Source organism: Chamaea fasciata, unplaced genomic scaffold (assembly GCF_029207755.1).
Source record: "Chamaea fasciata isolate MVZ Bird 193981 ecotype frontalis unplaced genomic scaffold, bChaFas1.0.hap1 SCAF_8, whole genome shotgun sequence".
Classification (NCBI taxonomy): Eukaryota; Metazoa; Chordata; class Aves; order Passeriformes; family Sylviidae; genus Chamaea; species Chamaea fasciata.
The window spans coordinates 19,653,416-19,672,108 of record NW_027094093.1 but is presented as its reverse complement, the minus strand read 5'-3'; the positions used below and the strand labels follow the sequence as shown (position 1 = coordinate 19,672,108).

Sequence of the window (18,693 nt, the reverse complement as noted above, 5' to 3'; positions counted from 1 at the left end):
AGGTAGATAAAGGCTATACTGCATGGCTGTTTCAGACATGCATTGAAAGATGGTGGTTGTCAGCAGCATTACACACCTGTACAGACTCAGTCTCTTGAATGGCTTTTTTTTCTCCTTAAGGATATGAGAAGATTTAATAGTTCAGCCTGTCAGTATTTACCTTGGAGCAGAGGAAGAGTTCAGCTTAAGTTCATTAGATATAGCACCTGTTTAACTAAAGCCCAGTGAACCCTACTGCTGGTAGATTCTTCTCCTTCATTTTCTTACTTGCCCTCCTGCTGTGGAGTTAAACAGGGGTAAAGCTCTTCAAATGGGGTGTTTTGGAACATCTAAAAGCTTTAGGCACAGTAATAAGCAAACCCACTACTGTAGCTGTGGCTGTACATAACTGGAACTCAAACTTACATGGTGGGAAGAGTGTGGGTTTTTTCTGAAGATTTCAGGCAAAGCTTTCCTTTCCCCTAAATGACTACACATTCAATCTTGCAGAACCAGCAAGTCCCAAGAAGAGACCACTAGAGGAAACAGAAAAGGAAGAGCCTGCACCAAAACAACTGAAAACAGAAAATGGAGATGGCAATCAGTAATACTCAAATAAAAGAATTTTAAAAAATTAGTGGTTTTATTGTTCCATTTTCAATAGGTTTTAAAAACATGCTTCAGTTCAGGACTTTTTTGGCAGAAAATCTAATGAAATCCACTTCAATGTCAACCTACAATTAGACAAAAGCTTCATTTTATTGGGTTACAGCTTTTTTTTTTTTTTAAGAAGCATGCTTACTGTTAACATAAAATCCTGGAAAACTTTTCTATTTATAGTTTTGTTTATACTGTCAGATCTTCTCAATTTTTCTGGCATCTCATTCAAATGTAAAAGGTTTTGGACTTTGTAATCTTGTGGTTATGTTTAATAGCAGCTGGCAATAAACTCAGAACTTAAAACTGCTTTCTACTGAAGCCTGGTTAATACAGTATAATGTTTTAACTGTGAAGTAGCAAAGATAAGGACAGACTTAAATATAAGTTCAATCACCAAAACCATAGTCACTTGCTAATTAAATTGCTGTTCTTTCTGCTTATGATACCTAACAGTCTTCAAGTATTGCTCAGTCTCCTCTCTACTTCCCTTATGGTAAGGGATGGGATGTATGGCTTCCAGGCCAGCATTTAGTAGCCAGGAACTTGCTGTGGGCTTACTGCCATACTACAGTGTCTTCATTGTATCTTTTAACAGTGGGATGAAGTGCGTGAATTCCTCCTGCTGCCCCCAGGCTGGCTCTGAAATAATGCTCCTGCTGTAACATGCTTGTTACTGTAGCCTTCAGCACTTCATTCACTCCCAGGCTGCAGACAGGGCTGAGCAAATAACTATTAGGAGTTGAGTTGTGGAGGCTACCCTTAGCTTTATCCCATCTAACTGCAGTGCTGGCTTTAATCTGCATAGCTTTGACTGGCATTATGATTCTTTTCCCTGTTCAGCTACAAAATGTAGTAACAGCAATGATGGGACTGAATGCTGTGCTTGTTCGTCATCCAGTACATATGGCCCTGAAACTTAAATTTCATTTAAGGACAACTTTTTTACCTCAGGATTTTCTCAGTTAGGTTTTATACTTACTGATTTCTTCTTATGGAACTTGTATGAGGCTGGTAAGTCAAATCTAAGTTCTGTGAACAGTATAAAGAGTATGTGTTAGACTAGGATGATAAGCAGCCACTTAAACCCTACAGCCATGTTTCTCATGTCTGCATCTGTTGTGGCCTCTCATACCCGTTTTATGTCTGGACTAGATGATGACTAAACATTGAAGCTGTCCACATCAGTCAGGTAAGTGCATGGCTGAAATGCAGTTGTGTTTCAAGCAGTTCTGCAACTTCGCATCTCAAGTTCTATGACTAAAGCTCATCTGGTTAGTGGTGCTGAAGAACTGGGAAGATACTGAACTGTCAAAAATATTTAGGTGACTAAGGACAAGATCCTTTTTTTGTTTGTGAGAGTTGACCTGTGCTTTGCTTTTCTTTTTCAGCAACACTCCCTTCAAAGCAGGAATAGAGGTAGCTTCTGCTTGAAGGTAAAATCTAGTCCAGGAACAAACCTAATTCTGCACAGAATATGTATTCCTTAGAGCTTTATTAAGTGTCAGTTTGTATTCTAGCCAGGTAGCAAAAAATTTAAAAAAAAAATTTAAAAAGTCTGCTAAAAAGAGAAAGACCTGTGTCATTTCTGTGTTAAATCACACTTCAAATTTATCTCAGGCTGCTATGACTGGTTGGTAATGTTAGAGATAATATCCCAAAACAAAAGGTTTTTGTTTGTTTGTTTGTTTTTCTGTTAACAACAAATAAATAATTACCTGCTAAGATTTCCATCTTCACTTCCCATTCTGCTGCTTTCTTTTGAATATGCTACAATAGTAGATAGTGTAGAAATGAGCATTTAAAATTATCTGTTTGTATTTTTAAACATCTACACCTCTGTACTTAATAAATCTCCTGTGCTTTTGGTATTTAGGCTGAAGCATTAGATGAGATAGTTACCTCGATATATGTGAGACTGCAGTTATTTCATGTAATTAGTATTTACCCCAAACATACCCCACAAAGTAGTCAGCAGATCAGTGAAGCTACGGACACCTATATAACCGTTTTGTTGGCTGGTTAGATCTTGCCCTACTAAAATGAAGAACTTACCTGCCGTGTTGAAGTTTTGTGAAGGGAATACACAGCTGTTTTTGCCATTTGTAGAGCAGTTTTCAGAAAAATCATATCAATTCCTAAAAGAATGATGAAATTATTAGAATTGTTAAATGGAAGCTCAAAGATCTGCTTAGTTTTTTTTCCGGAAAAACAGCTACTTGAGAAACAGCACTGAATACATGAAGGTACAGAAAGTATTTCTAAAACATACTCAATTGTTTTTAATAAAAATTACAGGGATATGAAACCCCTGTTAGTTACAATGTTGAAGTTGTTAATCTTAGGAAGCTGAATTGAGATCAAGAAAACACTAAGTAATTAGAATATGTAACTAATAAAGGAAGAATTTCATTGAAAGCATTTCCCTTGTTGTTCTGTTTGTAGTAATTTCTAACTGAGTTTCACAATTACCAACCTTTGTTATGCTTGGTGCCAAATGGAGGGTTCATAATAACTGTGTCAAAAGTATCTGACATGCTGTCAGATAAAGAACAGATGTCACACTGAACCATGTTGACATTCGTGAGTTCAAAGTCTTCAATATTGCTATTAAATATTTCCAGTGCATCTGCATCTATGTCAAGCCCCACACAGAATCTATTAAAAAAGAAAAGTGTCACGAATTAGTCTACTACAAACTAAAATGGGGTTTAAATTCTACAGTAAGGGATCTGTGTACACAACTTGTTTTGTCTAGGAAATGTAACAAGCACACACTATAAATTCAATGCTGATAAAAATTCAAGTACTTCTGTTGCCCTCTCTCAAGTATAAATCTAAATTTTGTTAAAGAAGTTTCGTGTGTTCATTCAGTACTTACGGGGAAAGCAAATGACATCAAAATTCATGACAGCTGTCCATCACTGTCACAGCATGAATGGTTACTGACAGTCAAAACTTGGTAAATAGCCTGATTCTGCACCAGATTATAAACCTGAAATGCTTTAGTTCAGTATTGCTATGTTTTAATCTTACTTCCTACTCTTCTATGCCAGAAAAAAATATAAGCAGAACTTAATATTAAATACTTACCCTGCTCCTAACATTGCACTTCCAATGCTGAGCATGCCACAACCACATCCTAAATCTGCAATTATTTTGTTCTCAATATCATCGAAAGTATTGTGAATTGTATAAAGCATACATGCTGGGGGGGAAAAACAAACAAAACATGTCAGTCATACCAAATATGTGCATGATTAATCAAGAAAAGCTGTTTCTGCCTTCAGAAAACTCTTTATTTTACATTAGAAAATCCCTTTAGTTGAACTGATGTTCTCACTGCCTATAATTCTTTTTCACTTATATGTGAAGAGTCGAAAACATTTTGACAAGTTACAAACTGTGGATCTTTGCTGGGGAGATAGAGCTCTTGAGTATTGCTTGTGGAAAAAGTATGCTCCGAACTTTTTGAGGAAAAAACAATAGAAGGATATAAAATATGAAAAATAGTATAATTAACGTATAGATGAGTGTCCGTATATATACATTTACTGGTTTTGTGGGTCGTGACATAACTCCATTTCAGCTTCTACAGTTACAGATTAAGATTGCTTCTATCACAACATTATATTATTTGATTTTTTGGATTGGACATTACCAGAATACTACTACACACATTCCTGTTCAATATACTTTCTTAACTACTTTTAGTGCAATGCCTTCAAAGGAGGCAATGCAGTAGAAAAAACTTTTTGAATTAAAAGTGCTGATGAACTAGTAGAAGAGAACACTGGTGTGGGTCACCTCTACCTGCAATATGAGGTCTTGTTGGATACTGTTCAAGGAGCAGTTTTGGATTTTCAAAAGTATCAACTTGTTGAAGACAGCTTTCCAGTTCTTTAAGCTTTAATTTCTTCATGGTTTTGGTTACACTAAAGAAAATAATGTGTAATCAGTTACAACAATATAAATAAACTACATGTAATCTTAAATTACTTCATACTTAAAATCCCCTGGTACTCCTCAGCATCTCCCGGGTGTTTTCACGCTGCCGTTTCCCGGGACGCATCTGGCGGCCACCGATGGCGGGGAAGGAGCGCGGACCCGGGCGGCGGGAGCGCCTCTCCTCCCCGGCTCCCGGACTTCAGGCCCCGGGTCCCGCTTCCACCGCCCAGCCCTAAGCGGGGCAGGAACCGAGCCCCAGCGGCCGCCACCCCCGGCACGGTCCCCGCTCGGCCGGCCCTCGCTCGACACCGCGCCCACTCACCGCAGCTCGGCCGGGCCGGGCCGGGCCGGGCCGCTCCCAGCGCCGCCGCGCACTTCCGACGCGCCGCCCGCCCCCGGCGCGCACCGCCCCGCCCCTTCCCGGGCTGATGGGCACCCGCGGGAATGAAACGCCAGGGAACTTCTCCGTGTGTCCTTAACAAGTGCGAGCTTTGGTGTCCTGTATTAAAAGCACGAGATATTTTATTGCGGCCGCACGTGTCACCGCCGCGCGGTGCCTGAGAAAGCGCCGGAGGACACACCTAGCAGACTGGGCTTTCTCTGTGGTCCCGCTCTTGAGTGCCCTTATAGAGACAGAACAAGGAACTGGAATTTTGCCGGTGCGCTGGGAAAAGCGGTCGTTGAGAGAAGAGTAACGTTCACCTGGACCGCGACACAAGCCGCCAGCAGACGGGCGGCCACAGGAAACGCAGGCAAAGGCAGAAGAGAGGCAGCTGCCTTGTGGCCCGTCGCGGTCGGGTACAACGTTACTCTCGTTTAGGAAGAGATTTTTTTCGTATAAGGTTTTCCATTGCACAGTTGAAAATCTATTTATCGAGGTTTGAAACCGCCGATCGGTGTGTGAAACACGATAACTCGCACCCACATGCGTTGTCTCCTGGTGGGAGCGCGCACGCTGGTACCTCGGGGCGCGGCTCTGCGGACAGCCCGGGCTGCGATGCTGCTGCCGGAGCCCGGCGCTGCTCTGCACCCCCACCGGGGCCGCTTGATGGCAGCGAGCGCAGAACCGCCGGCCCGAAGCCTCAGAGACGCCTCCCACATTCCCCGCCGTTGCTCCTGTTCTCAAAGCCGCCGCCACCTGAGCCCGGCGGGACCCTTGTGGCCGGGATACGCGGGCGGCCGCAGGGCGTCTCACGGCAGCCGCTTCACTGTAGACACGGCTCGGTAACAAACGAGCTCCGCTGCCGTCGGGGCCGGTGCGCCCTCCACGCTTCCCGCGGCTGCCGGGACCCCGGGACGAGCGTGAAGTTTCGGGCCGGCGGGCGGCGACATTTCGTGCGGCGGCGGCGCGGGGCACGCACCTGCGCGCTGGGAGGGCGGCGGGAGGGCAGGGGCGGAGGAAGAGGAGGGTGGTGTCAGGGGAGGGGAGAGGCGGTGTCGGGAGGGGGGCGCGGGCGGCGGGCAGGGCGCCGGTGCCGCGGCTATCGCGAGAGGGCGGCGCCGCGGGGCGGGGAGCGAGGGCGGCGGAGGGATCGCGGATCCGGGGCCCGGCGCGGCCGTGACGGCCCCTCGGTGTCCCGTCATGGCGGGGGCCGGCGCCGGCAGCAGGGACAAGCGGGCGACGGCGGCGCGGCTGAAGGCGGCGCTGGGCAGCGACAGCGGCGCGGCGGCGGCGGCGGAGCTGCGGGCGCTGCTGGAGAGGGTGCTGGCCCCGGCGGCGGGCCCGGGCGGCGGCGAGGCGGCGGGCGAGGCGCTGGAGTGGTGCCGCTGCCTGCTGTCGGGCGGGGAGCCCTGGGACAGCTTCGTGCAAGCCGTGCGGGCCTACGACCCGGCCACGCTATGCGGCCTGGTTTGGACCGCCAACTTCGTGGCCTACCGGTGCCGGACGTGCGGCATCTCGCCTTGCATGAGCCTGTGCGCCGAGTGCTTCCACCAGGGCGAGCACGCCGGGCACGACTACAACATGTTCCGGAGCCAGGCGGGGGGCGCCTGCGACTGCGGCGACAGCAACGTCATGCGGGAGGCCGGGTGAGCGCGGGCCGGCCGCGGCGGGGCGGGCGGGCACCTGCCGGCGGGGGCGGCCCCGCGGGCGGGCGGGCGGGCGGGCGGCGGAGCCGTGCCCGGGCCGTGCCGGGAGCGCGGCCCCGGCCCGCAGCCGCCCCGAGGGACGGCGGTGAGTGCGGCCCCTGCCGCCTCCTGGGCCGCCGCCTCCATCCCTGGCTGCGGCTCGGACCGTGGGCTGAGCGAGGAGTCCGCCGGCGTTCGGCAAGGTGGCTTTGTTGATGTGTGTGTGCGCCTCTTTCAGGGCGCTCATGCGAATCTTGTTGTCCTTGCACCCGGTGCCGGCCTTCAGGGAAGTTGATAAGGCAGAGTGCAGGGGAGGCAGTACCTGTCAGCTTCCAGCTAGCAGCCTTGGCCTAACACGGCTAGCTGTGAAGTCAAAATACTTTGGGACAGCATGTGAGCAGATAAGCCAAAGTGAACAGATTGAGTAAGAGGGAGCCATTTTTGTGTGATTTCCCAGTCTGCAGTTCATTTTGCCACCTTAGCTTTGAATCAAGGAATGTGATAACGCTTGGATGGATACAGTGGGGCAGGGTTTTGTGGAAGTCAAAGGTCTTTTGCATTCTGACCTACTGGAGGCAAGACTGGAGTGCCTGGTCGGAAGAAGAGAAATCAGGTACCTCATTAAACCCTCCTTTGTTCTCATGTGTACTCAGTGGTGAAAGGAAAGATCAGTCAACCACTTACTGGATGAAGGTGATACCTAGGCAGTACATTTCAGATTTTACAACTGAGTGTCTTTTGGAGTTCTTTGTGTTCCTGTTGATTCACTAACTAGCTAAAGGCTTCACTGGATGACAGTTTGGAGTGCTTGAATGAGGATCCTTTTCTCACAAGCCTTCTGGAATAGTCTGTCTTGACTGTCTTAGCCTGGATGAGACGGTATGCTGTTGAGTTCAAAGTTGTGGCGTACTTAGCAGAAAACATTAAGAGCATTGAGAAATTGTAAAACATTTTCCTTGGTTCTTTTGTTGCTTTTGCAAATTTATAATTCTGTATCACTCACTCAGCATCTTAAGATTCCTTCTCTTTTTGCATTCCCATTTCAAAATTTCATTAATTTTGCTTTTTCTGTTTCTTGAATGTTGTTGCCTTGACTCCGATTCTTTGCATCTGTAATCACCATTGCTCTGCTGCAGGCCTTGATGTGGCTTCAGTTTTTGTTTCTTATGCTTTTCTCACCTTTTCTTTCTCTTGCTATCTGCCTTCATCATTTATTCATTCTTTTTTGGTGGACTCTTTTCTTATTGGTAGACTTCCACCAATGGCAGAATTTTTTCCCCTCCTTTTGTTTTCAGTAATCTTCAGTGGTTTCAGGTTGCTACTGCTGAAGTGATTCTTTATCGGTTCTTCTTCAACTTGTGGTGATTCTGCTTTCCTCAGTATCACTGAAGTAAGAGTTTCCCATGATCTTGAGAAGTAGGAAAAAATTAATGCTACTTCTTCCACTGTTCACTGTGGAATAGACTTAGGGCTCCTCTTAGTGGCAGGATTTTAACAGAACACAGACAAATTGAACTACTTAAGGGTGAATATAAAAATGACTTGTGATGCTGCTCTCATCCCAGACCGTATAGCTTTCACAGTTGTCTTATTTTAAACAGTTTTCTTCTTGAGGAAAGCTGGTTTAATAAAGAAGAAATAAAAACTGCTGTTAAATTTGCAATGTAAGCAGATGCAAACCCCGAGGGAGTAACAATCTTCTCATTTCTATGCACCCTGCTTATTACTTTTAATGGTAGAATGTGAGAGTAAATTACCTTGTTTGCGGGGTAGGTCTCTTTAGGAGTTTTGGTCTCTAAAGATAAAGAATTGCATAATATTTGTTCAGAAATAACACTCAGCATTGAGCAGTAGATTTTCCAGTCCTCTTGGACATATTAGGAGGACAATACATGACGACATATGGAGCATCTGCATTTAACATACGGTCACTTCTGCTTATGTAGATAAGAACTGATGTTAAGCCATTCCAATTAAGTGAACTAGAAACTTTATTTGCTGCGCAAGACAAAGTAAATTAAGCTTAAATCATTGTAAAAAAAATCAATGTGTGCAAACACAGAGTGTTACCTATTGACTTGAAGTGCTACAATGCAGCATGTTTAGATACTGTTTTAACTTTGTGTATATAAATCAATTGCACAATTACAAAGGTAATACTTTGCATGTCAAAGTTAGGAGGCCTTCATGGTGGACTTAGGAAACTGGAGTGTGTCTAGCCTGATATAACCTTGGCCAGTGCAGCCGAGGCTTCTATTAATAGCAAGGGAATCAAATGTGGAGCCTACTTACAAACTTTGTCACCATCTGTCTACTCAGATAAAGTTTTGTGTAGATGCTGTATATGAATATTATGGTAGCACTCTTTTGTTTCAGTTCTTGTTATCTGGTCTCTATATTCATATTATTTATTTGATGCAGCTCAAAAAATACTTCTTGTGAAGTCTTAGTTAACTGATCTGCTATAAAGGAAATCTCCAGTTTAAAATCTGGAATATCTTTTCATTGCCTTTAAGATGGCTAATGTAAATCTAGAGATGGTTTGCCTTAGAGTATGAGGATGGGTGTATGTTAATCTTGTAGTACTAATTAAGTATATAATTTGCTTTATAGGGATACCAGAGTGTTAGTTTTTTATTTCTGGTGCCTTTATAAGAAGAAGCTGGAATATTGCATAACAGATGGGTACTGATTTGCCTTAGGTACCTTGATTTGCTTTAGGTACCTTGTGTAATTTTCATTTAGAAAAATCAGGTTGTCACATTTTTGAACTTTTTGATTCCCATGCAGATTTCAGTGTTTTTGATGTTTAAGTTAATTGCAGTTGGTCTGATCTATAGAATGTAACGTAGTCTTTATGAAATATTCAAGTTTGTAAATGTAGCTGCTTGTGAAGGTATTAACAAAATCTACCTGTGGCAAGGTTTTATAGATTTTAAAATCCATTGATTTGTCAGGCGATGGAAATAGTTTGCAGTTGTCTCTGATATGGTATCCAGCTATTTGCAAATGAAATTTAACAAGTCCTTCAGAGGTAATTAATAATGTTCTGAAGGAGCAAAAATCTTAGGTTCTAAAGCATTTTGAGTAGACATATGCTCATAGTTCAAATGAGTTCATCTGTTGGATTAAAAGAAAACCCCATGCAGTTGGACAGGGGAAAATTCAGACTGGAGTATTTTTTGGTCAGTAAATGGTCTTGTATTATAATGAAACTGAGAGTTTATGAAATAAGTTTGAAGAAAGCAGTATGCCATATGGTTATTATAAGAGTATAACTAGTCAGTAATCTGTTACTGCTGAGTACCATCTTGTTTCTGTGGCTGTCTTGTTGTGATTCCCCTCATGGTCTGTAGATAATAACCTGCTATACTAGAGAGCCTCAACACTTTGGCTATCACGTGCTGCCGTGTCTTGTTTCAGAGTATGTCTGCGTGTTGACTTATTTGTTAAATTCATCATGTGGGAAGCAGATGTTTTAATGCTGTATTACAGTACAACACGTAAAATACCTCCATCAAGGGTTGCATATCCTGAACGGTGAAAAGCCAGGTTAAGAATTTCCTTTAGTAGGCTTTTGCATTGGTTTTTCTTGTGTATTGGTAGTTTTGGCAACCAATGGCTTCATTGACATAATGTTGCCTTCTCTTAGGACTTACACCAAAGGGACTAAGGTGTTATCCATTTTCACACGCAACAGTGGACTGTTTCTTTATCCAGTAAAAAATCCTATCGTTATAAGAAAGGTAACTCTCACAGATTGGTGGTATATGCTGTGTGTTCAAAAGCACCTTCAGGTACCTAGCTCTAAACTTCCTGCACTTCTGTTTCTACTGTTCCCTGCATATCTTTCCATTTAGCTCTGTGTCTAAAAGTGTGAGTCAGTGTAACTTTCATAGAGCTCCTGTATGGGCTGCACAGTAGATCAGACTTCTCTCTGTTTTCTTTTTTTTTCATCATTATGTCTCTCTTGGAGACAAATGTATCTGTTGGGTCTACTGTGATCCCCTTACTTATGAAAAGGCTGGACAAATCTCTTTGCCTCCTCTTGACTGCAAGTATGAGTATTCTTAGTTTCTAAACTGCTTGGTTTTTTCTGCTTTAATTTATTTAGAAATGGCTCTGATTTTTTCAGTGTTTTAAAATGTTTGCACCCAGTAAGGATTTTTGAATGTTTTTGTTACATATTGGATGGTAGATACCTAATTTTGATGACCTTTGCTATTCTGTCCCCATAAAATTCTATCCTTCCTTTTATTCATTTTCAGAGATTGGGAGCTATGGAAGATTATATTCTATTTCTTTTACATTCTGTAGCTAAGTAAGAGTAAAGGAACTTCTTCATATTCTAGATTTGTGAAAATTTCAACAAATAGACTGACCATAAAAAAGGAAGGGTCTTGAGAAAGGTATTATTACTAGATAGCTTTGGATGCATCCTGTGCACGTTTATCAGGAAAGGTCTCTTTTAGCATCTTGGGTTGTAGCACTGGGATCCCCTTAAGAGCAAAAAAGTCAGATCTGCTTGTGGCTGCATTTTGGGACATACAGGCAATTATTGTTTTTCTGGCACAAGGTGGATTAGGTGGTTATTTTATGAAGTGTCTTGCAACAGCAAATCACCTGCTTAGCATACATACAGCATATTGCTGCTTCAAGGTTGTCCCTTCCAGTGTGACTCTTATCAGTTGTCTTGTTTCACAATTACCAAGAAATTTTCAGTTCTCCAGGACCTAGGCTAGGTTTGGTAATGCAGCCTCAGAGATAGAAGGGTGCTCTTTTGGAGCTTTCTTCAAGAGGTTGGTGAAACAGATGCTTTATCAACAGGCTGAGGGCCTACAAGTAGCCAGCTTTAGTTTAGTCTCTGAGTTTTATGAAACCACGTAAAAATGCCTGTGTGTTCAGGATGGTAGTTGGTACAAATGGAGTTTTCTAGGCTCTCTGTCAACTCCATGCAGCTTTTCTACCTCTGAAGTCCTGTGGGCTATGGAGGAGAGACTGAAGAGAAGTCTGAGCTGTAGTGGCTGTTAGCTTAGTGTGAGAGTCTGGATTAATCCATGGTTACATATGATGGATGTGACTTGTCAGAACAAAACCTCCACCATGTTCATCCACATACAAACTACAGGAATTCATACTGGGATTCACAAGGACCGCAGAATTTGAAGCTGCCATGCATTTATAAATAATTGATTTCCCCTGTCCTCCTTCATGCCACCCTGGCCAGACATAAAGCTCAAGATAATGTATTGCTTCTTAGGATTCCACAGTAACACTGAGTAGTTTACACAGAGCTTCATGTTAGGCTTTATCCTTGGAAAGCAAAAGACATTGCAGATCAACATGTTGATTAAGTCTATTATGTCATAAAGTCAGCTCTCAAACCTGCCTGACTTGATTTCTTTTAAGAATGTCTCTAATTAGGACTACATCAGCCTCTAAATTAGTTGCTGAGATGTATTCCAAGTGGTTAACAGCCAAGTGCTAGTTTTGTGTTACTACCTTTAGAGCTGTGACCTGACCAAATGCGTTGTTATTTTATACGTGCCTCTGGAATAATGTATAGTTGCTTCAAAGTCATCAGTAAGATGTTGAAACATATCAATATACATAGCTATAAATATTTAGAAGCCTGAACTATTGCGGTGTTAGTTACTGAACAAACTTAAATGATGGTTTTACCCCAAAGGTTTGCTGATGAGAGCAGTCTGATTTGAAGAACACAGCAGTACTGTGGAGGCTGAGCTCACAAGATACGACTGCTATGTATCTTGCCTTGCCTGAAATTTGCCTTATTTATTGTATCACTTGTCTATTGCTTTGTAATTTACCTTGATCTATATTCGGTTTAAGAAGAGCTGTGTTTTGGAGCTCTCTGAAACAGTCTTGTTCAGATTTGGGCTAACCAGTGTTGATTTTCAGTTCCTTTACTTTGATCCCACCAAATCCTAAAGCTGCTTTTATACCTTTTATGGACCTATCATCTGCCCAGGATTCTAAGTTTACTACACCAGAGTGGAGTGTTATTTGTCTGGTATATATCTGATCTACATGGAGCTGTCAATGGATCTGTTGGCAATGAAACAAATGTGATTTTGGGAGTATGTTTAGAGAACACATTCCTAAACAACTCTTGTTTCTTAGATCTTTCTTAATGACCGTATAGGTTGATTCAGATTTCAGGCAATACTTCCTTATCACTTGTACACTATCAGGAATTTTTTATTTTTTAAAAATCCGGGAATGGTATCTGACAGCTGCAGGTGATTTTAAATAATAGTGTCTTAGGTGCCTTCCTCTGTAGAGGGTTCTGGAACTAAGCTTTGAAAACAGTGAATTTTCTTTGCGTTGAATTAATAGGGTTACCCAAATGGCTATTACAGCAACAAGGACTACATGAACTCTTGCCTTCTTCAGGATGCACCTCTTTGTTTCTGCACAGTGCCTGCACTGATAGTAGCTCTGGCATGAAACACAGAAATTCTTTCTAAGAACTGCAAATTACTTATTTGCACCTTGTCTGTTGGAGGCCTGGCCAAAGCTTAAGTTGATAGCTATTACTAAAATCCACACATCTTACTCAAATCATGAAGAAATGAAGGTTGTTTTTGCATTTGTTTAGCACTGTGTAATCTCTTAGAACTTCGTCATATGAAGTATTTGGGTCAAAATACTACTTGCTATATGTTTGACCTGTTTAAATTCTCTTGGGAGAATTTTGTTAGCCAGAAAATGTTTTTTTTAACTCTATCTTGAAAACTTGAGTTTTGTTCTTTCGAGTAGATCTGCTGTCCATGTACTTTAAGGTAGATAATTGATGGGACTCCAAAAGCAACTGGTCTGGGAGACTGGGCATGAATTTACAATGATTTGGGAAGATTGAGGGCCAGGTAGACAGTGCTCTGATGAAGGCTCAGGACCAGATATTTTATTTGCTGATCTGCTTGTCTTTCCGGTCTACTTCTGAAGTCAGCTGGTAATTCTGCTTGTGAATGCTGTGTAAGACTAAGAACTCTGCAAAATCAGCCCCCAACCTGGCCAGTCAGCTTTGTCATGAAAGCTTAAAGCCTGAAAAGGTGTCCTTTAAAGGTGGCTTTTTTGGTTGTTTGTTTTTTGGGTTTTTTTGGTGTTTTTTTTTTTTTTTTCCTTGAGAAGCCATTAGTTATTTTGCTGTGTTTCATTGTCCTCCGCTATTGACTCTGCTGTCTCTGCTTTGGAAATTTTCTGGTTAGAAGAGTTCAACTGACATCATTTCAGTTGGCTTTGCCCCTAATAGCAGAAATGGAAATACTCAGTTTTGTCTGTGAGCTCTGTAGCTTACAGTTTTCATAAAGAGAAGAAGAGTGCTCATTCTTTGGGTCTGGAAGTCAGTACCACATTGATTCATTTTCAGAAGCCTGTTTTGCAGTGAAAGGAATTTAACTAGTGAAATGTACCTATTAGGGTGTGTAGGGGGAACATGCTAAACTTAGGAACGGTAGGTTTACTTCTGTGCATTTCCTCAGAGTTACCATTGTATTTGTTATTGTTAAGGACAGTGGATTTACATAAAGCAACCCTACAATATATGAAAGCCCTTTTTCATCCAGATAATTTTCTAATCCTGATTATGCAAGTTTTATCTTGTTCTGAATTAAGGTTTGATATTTGAACTGCAAAAGCAGGAATAAACCAGTGCATAAGAAATGATGAAAGGGGTTTGTAAGAGTTAAGAAACAATTGTAGCACTCAAAAAAGTACTTTGTATCTTGCTTCTATTTTGTAGATTCAGTTTATGTAAGACTAGTGTTTGTGTGTTAGTTTTACAGCGGAGACAGAATATCTGCTCTTTAAAAAACTTGTGTTGAATTTGTATTATAAAACTTCATTTGAATACTTCATGAAACATTACATGATGTCAGTCATGAGGTATACAGTATGAATATATATTATACCATATGTGTACATATGAAATGTATATTATGTTTTAAATAAGAACTCAGTTTAGGTATGATGTACTGAATTGAAGAATCAAGTAAAGCTTTCTTTGCTTAAGAATTGATTTTCAGCAGTTTACATTTGGATTCTGTCGCTTGGACTCCAGATTCTTAACCCTAAATGCTTCTGTCAGAGTCAAATACTCGTAGTGCTGTAGTATTATTAAGAATGGGAAATTGGGATGGTTCCTTTTGGCAGTCTTATGATCCAGTTTAAAAGTCACGGGGAGGCAGGGTACAAAATAGTGAGAGAAAAGTGAGGGTAAAAATAGTCCATGTGTGTGTACATGAACTTATGTCAAGTTTCTGGAATGCACCTGAAACTTGAGACACTGTAGGGTGTAGTGGATGAAGGACTGATCAAATGTTCAAAAGCTGTAAAGGTGTGGTCTGGCTGTTACTGAAGGCACTTATCAGCTGCTGTGAAAACTGCAGAGTCTAAAAGCTCTGCTTTGAAGTGATGGGGTTGCCTCCACAGTGAGGATTGTATCTGCCTGTTGTGCTGGTTGGCCAGGATGGCATTTTCCTGCGTGTCTTTGTTTGGGGTTTTGGTTTATTTTGATCTTTGTGTTCTGCTGCCTGTCAGGTTAATGAAGAAAAGGATGATGGCCAAATGATTTGGGGATTTCAGAGTGATTTCCAGGGACACTGGTCTGTGAATTTTGGTGGATTTAAACTGGCCTAGTGAAATTTTTTATATATTCTTACAAGTAAATAACTTCTGCTGGCTTAGCTTAGGTGGTTTAACATAGGATCAGTCAAGTGCTAGTGCTAGAACAAATAAGAGGGCTGAGGACAGAGTTGTGGCGGGACTGATCTGGTTTGACTAGGCTGTGAAACTGTAGCACGAAGGGAAGGAGTTATTTTACCTGAAGCCACTTCTAAAATGCATTTAGGAAATTCACGGTAGAATTATTAAAAACGGAAATAGTAGGAAAGAATGGAATTAATCTGGAAAGTTTGATATTGAAGTTGTTCGGAAGATATTAATGATGCTTATGTTTATAACAAATGGTATTGCTTACTCATGGAGATGTCAGCAAATGTTCTGCATTTCACAGATGAGATATTAATGCAGCATAAGAAATGTGAGAATTTTGTTTGAAGTCATGTGGACAAGATTCTTTGTTAAACCTAAGTTTTTATTTAATTGCAAATTTACTGTTTATTCTCTCATTTTGCTAAAATCAGCCTTACCTTTTTGTGAAAAAGTGATTTCAAAGATAGGAAAATACATAGAAAATCAAAACCAGAATAAAGTTTTGAATTGGAGAAAGGAATAAGGAAAAGGGTTTATGGTGTTTGTCTTCATGTGGACCTGTATTTTTAGTACTTCCATGCTAGACCTTCAGATACATAGGGTTTAAAAATGTCTGTCTATTGAATTGACATTCTCACTGATATACTCATTCTTAAACATCATTCTAGTATAGTAGTAAAAATATTTGAAGAGTATATAGTACAAGAAATATGAACTGCTAAATAAGAACTACTTATCGAAAGAAGTAGTTTATCGGAGGCTTGTCGGAAGAAGTATTTTGAAATACTGAAATCAAGTTTAAAAGCTTAGACCAAGGTGATCTGTCAGTTACCTAGTCAATCTTCCTCTCTGTCATTATTTTTGAGCTTTTTCAGAAAAGATGTATTTCTTATCTAGATTATATCCACCTTTCATCGCCCTCTGTTAGAGATTTCTGCCTGCTGCAAGTGGTGGATTTCTGGGGCTTGATAGTACCAGGAGACATCTGGGCAGTGCTTCTTCTTGCTGCCTATTAAAGCCTGTTTTGATAGTCTCAGAAGCGTTTTGAAACATGCATTTATGTAGATGTACAATTCTTTAGCTGATGCTGTGCTAAGGAAGTTCTTTCAGAAGTATATAAGGAACTGATTATGGAATAACTTTGGCTGTTGTTTGTCCAGTGGCCATGTAACCCACTGCGGAGTTTGTCCAGGTGTCTCTTGCAGCCTGTATGAGAAGTCTCAGCTTGTTTCTTCCTATGCACAGCTTGGGGTTCAATCTCTTCGTTAGTTAAAACAGCTATTGTCCTAACTCTGAAGACCTTTCAAGTCATTGTCTGGCATTTTCATCAATATTTATAGAGGCATTAATATAACACTCTGCCATAGAACTGTGGGTAATTCTGGACTGTACTACTTTAACACTGTAGCCTTTGAACCATAAATACAGAGTATGGTGCCATTTGTAAAATTATATTGGTGTTCAACTTTACGGTTTAGGGTCTGATATCTAGGAATTGTTTCCTGTTTGAACCTGCTGTGGTTTATGCATGTGACAATGAAAGAACTTTTCCTTACAGGGAATCAAATCTGGCTCCTTTATTGGTCTTCCAGGTTATGTGTTAATATAGCAATAATAGCACACTTTATAATTCAATAATGCTTTCTTGAGACTCTCAAGAGACAACATATTCTTAACTTTTATTTTCAGGATCTGTAAATTTTGGGATCTTTAATCCATGACCCTGAGATTAGCACAGTTGGTTAGAGCACAGTGTCAGTAATGCCAAGGTCACGGGTTCGGTTCCCATAGGCGCCATTCACTTAAGAGCTGCACTCAGTGATTCTTCTGGGTGCCTTCTGATTCTGTTGTGATGGGTTCAGAACTAGCATGTTGACACAGACTTCATGGGGAGCAGAGCTTATTTTCTGTGGGAGGAAGCCTTATGCTTAGCAGAAGCTGGGATTCAAAATTACTTTACCTGTGTGTTTTGTCACAGTGGCTTCCTTAGCGTGAGATCATAACCAGTTAAAACATCTTTTGACAGAATGTAAAATATATAGGAGTGGTGGGCTGTAACAGATTTTAGAATGCACTGTGTATTAATTCCTTCCTTTTGTGTCTTTTAGATCTTCATTTACTTTTGATCCCTTCTTACAAGGACAGTGGTGAAAGGGAAATCAGTTACTCTAAAAATATGGAAAACATATTTTAGCAGAGATGAAGCCACATTTGTGATTTATAGCAGTTCAGGTTTCTGTATGTGGAAAAGATAAAAGTGGATGACCAAAGAGAAAAAGTGAATGACTTTTACAAGCTCCTTTGAATTCCCTGCAGTTGCAAATTGTGCTGTTTATTCGCACGTGAGCATGGAATGACTCTTCATGACTTCAGTGAATGCAGTATGAAAGGTGGAAGGAAAAAGCAAACACTATTTATTTGGACATTAATTAACAGAAGGTTGTCAGTCATCACTGAGCTCTTTCTGTCAGGCCCTTTCCCTCCCAGGGATATATTGGTTGTATATACAAACAGCAAATTGATTAGTACTGTCCTTGTGTACCTTTTCTTAATAAAACCTCTCATTTCTAATGTGCAAAAGTGAAGGAGAAGCTCTTAATCTTTAATCCTGTGAATTTGCTACCGTTTTTGTGAATTGCCATTTTAATTGTTGGACTAATGTCTTTTTTTTAATTTTTGCCTTTTGTTTTTTGATTCAGATACTTGTTTTGTGGCTTTCTTCTATTTCCTTCTTCTCTTGAAGGTGATTCTTCAATGATCCTCAAAAAAGAAAGGCTTAAGTTTTTAGAAAGTAGCAGGCTGCTTCTACAAACTATGGCGTGAATTTGGAAAGCAGTTTTCATATTCAAACAAGGCTGTATTTTTTTCTGAATTTTTGTGTTGAAAAATTATTAGTAAAATCTAGTGAATCTTTCCAGTATAGTTTATTCTTGTGTGATGTATTTTTAGACTATTCTTTGTTTAGTGTTGTTTTTGACGTGGGTAAATAACTCTTTGATGTTGTTATATGTTCTTTCTAAAAATAGCTTGGGAGCTGAAAAGTATTCAGTGTCTCTTGAGTCAGGCTCATGTTAAGTGAGTGGGAAATCATTCTGTCTTCCCTAATGGGGTTTGGCTCAACATCATGTCACTGTGCATTAGCCAAGCCTCAGCTATTACCATGCAGGAATTTTCCAAATAATAAATGTTTTCTTTTCTTTTTAAATGAAACAATTTTGTAAGGATTTTGTAAATCTTAGTTGCTGTACATTTGAAAAACACACTGATCCTGCAAAGTCTTATGCCTTTTTAAGTTGTTTTTATTGT

At 41.1% G+C, this 18,693-nt stretch overlaps 3 protein-coding genes across 10 annotated transcripts in view; 2 read left to right on the top strand and 1 right to left on the bottom strand.

The window, feature by feature from the left end:
* Positions 1–946, top strand: part of SSB (small RNA binding exonuclease protection factor La) — a 31,087-nt gene extending 30,141 nt beyond the window's left edge. For all 3 annotated transcript variants that reach the window (XM_066189981.1, XM_066189983.1, XM_066189982.1), the window contains one exon: positions 490–946. In XM_066189981.1, the coding sequence (XP_066046078.1) occupies positions 490–587 (98 nt within the window). In that variant the 3' untranslated portion in view covers positions 588–946. The remainder of the gene's footprint in view (positions 1–489) is intronic.
* METTL5 (methyltransferase 5, N6-adenosine) lies at positions 588–5,006 on the bottom strand. Of its 3 annotated transcripts, XM_066189987.1 has the most exons (8): positions 4,907–5,006; positions 4,450–4,571; positions 3,730–3,844; positions 3,113–3,294; positions 2,692–2,774; positions 2,355–2,406; positions 1,619–1,668; positions 588–713 (listed from the first exon to the last, which is right to left on the bottom strand). In XM_066189987.1, the coding sequence occupies exons 2-8, from the start codon at positions 4,556–4,558 to the stop codon at positions 660–662; spliced, it is 645 nt and encodes a 214-aa protein (XP_066046084.1). In that variant the 5' UTR covers positions 4,559–4,571; positions 4,907–5,006; the 3' UTR covers positions 588–659. The 3 variants fall into 3 exon arrangements, with proteins under 3 accessions (XP_066046084.1, XP_066046086.1, XP_066046085.1); XM_066189989.1 differs by lacking the exons at positions 4,450–4,571; positions 4,907–5,006 and adding an exon at positions 4,636–4,887; XM_066189988.1 differs by lacking the exons at positions 4,450–4,571; positions 4,907–5,006 and adding an exon at positions 4,643–4,887.
* A 1,084-nt stretch (positions 5,007–6,090) lies between these two features.
* UBR3 (ubiquitin protein ligase E3 component n-recognin 3) overlaps positions 6,091–18,693 on the top strand; it is a 105,739-nt gene continuing 93,136 nt past the window's right edge. For all 4 annotated transcript variants that reach the window (XM_066189977.1, XM_066189976.1, XM_066189975.1 and 1 more), the window contains exon 1: positions 6,091–6,612. In XM_066189977.1, coding sequence (XP_066046074.1) covers positions 6,167–6,612 — 446 coding nt within the window. In that variant the 5' untranslated portion in view covers positions 6,091–6,166. The remainder of the gene's footprint in view (positions 6,613–18,693) is intronic.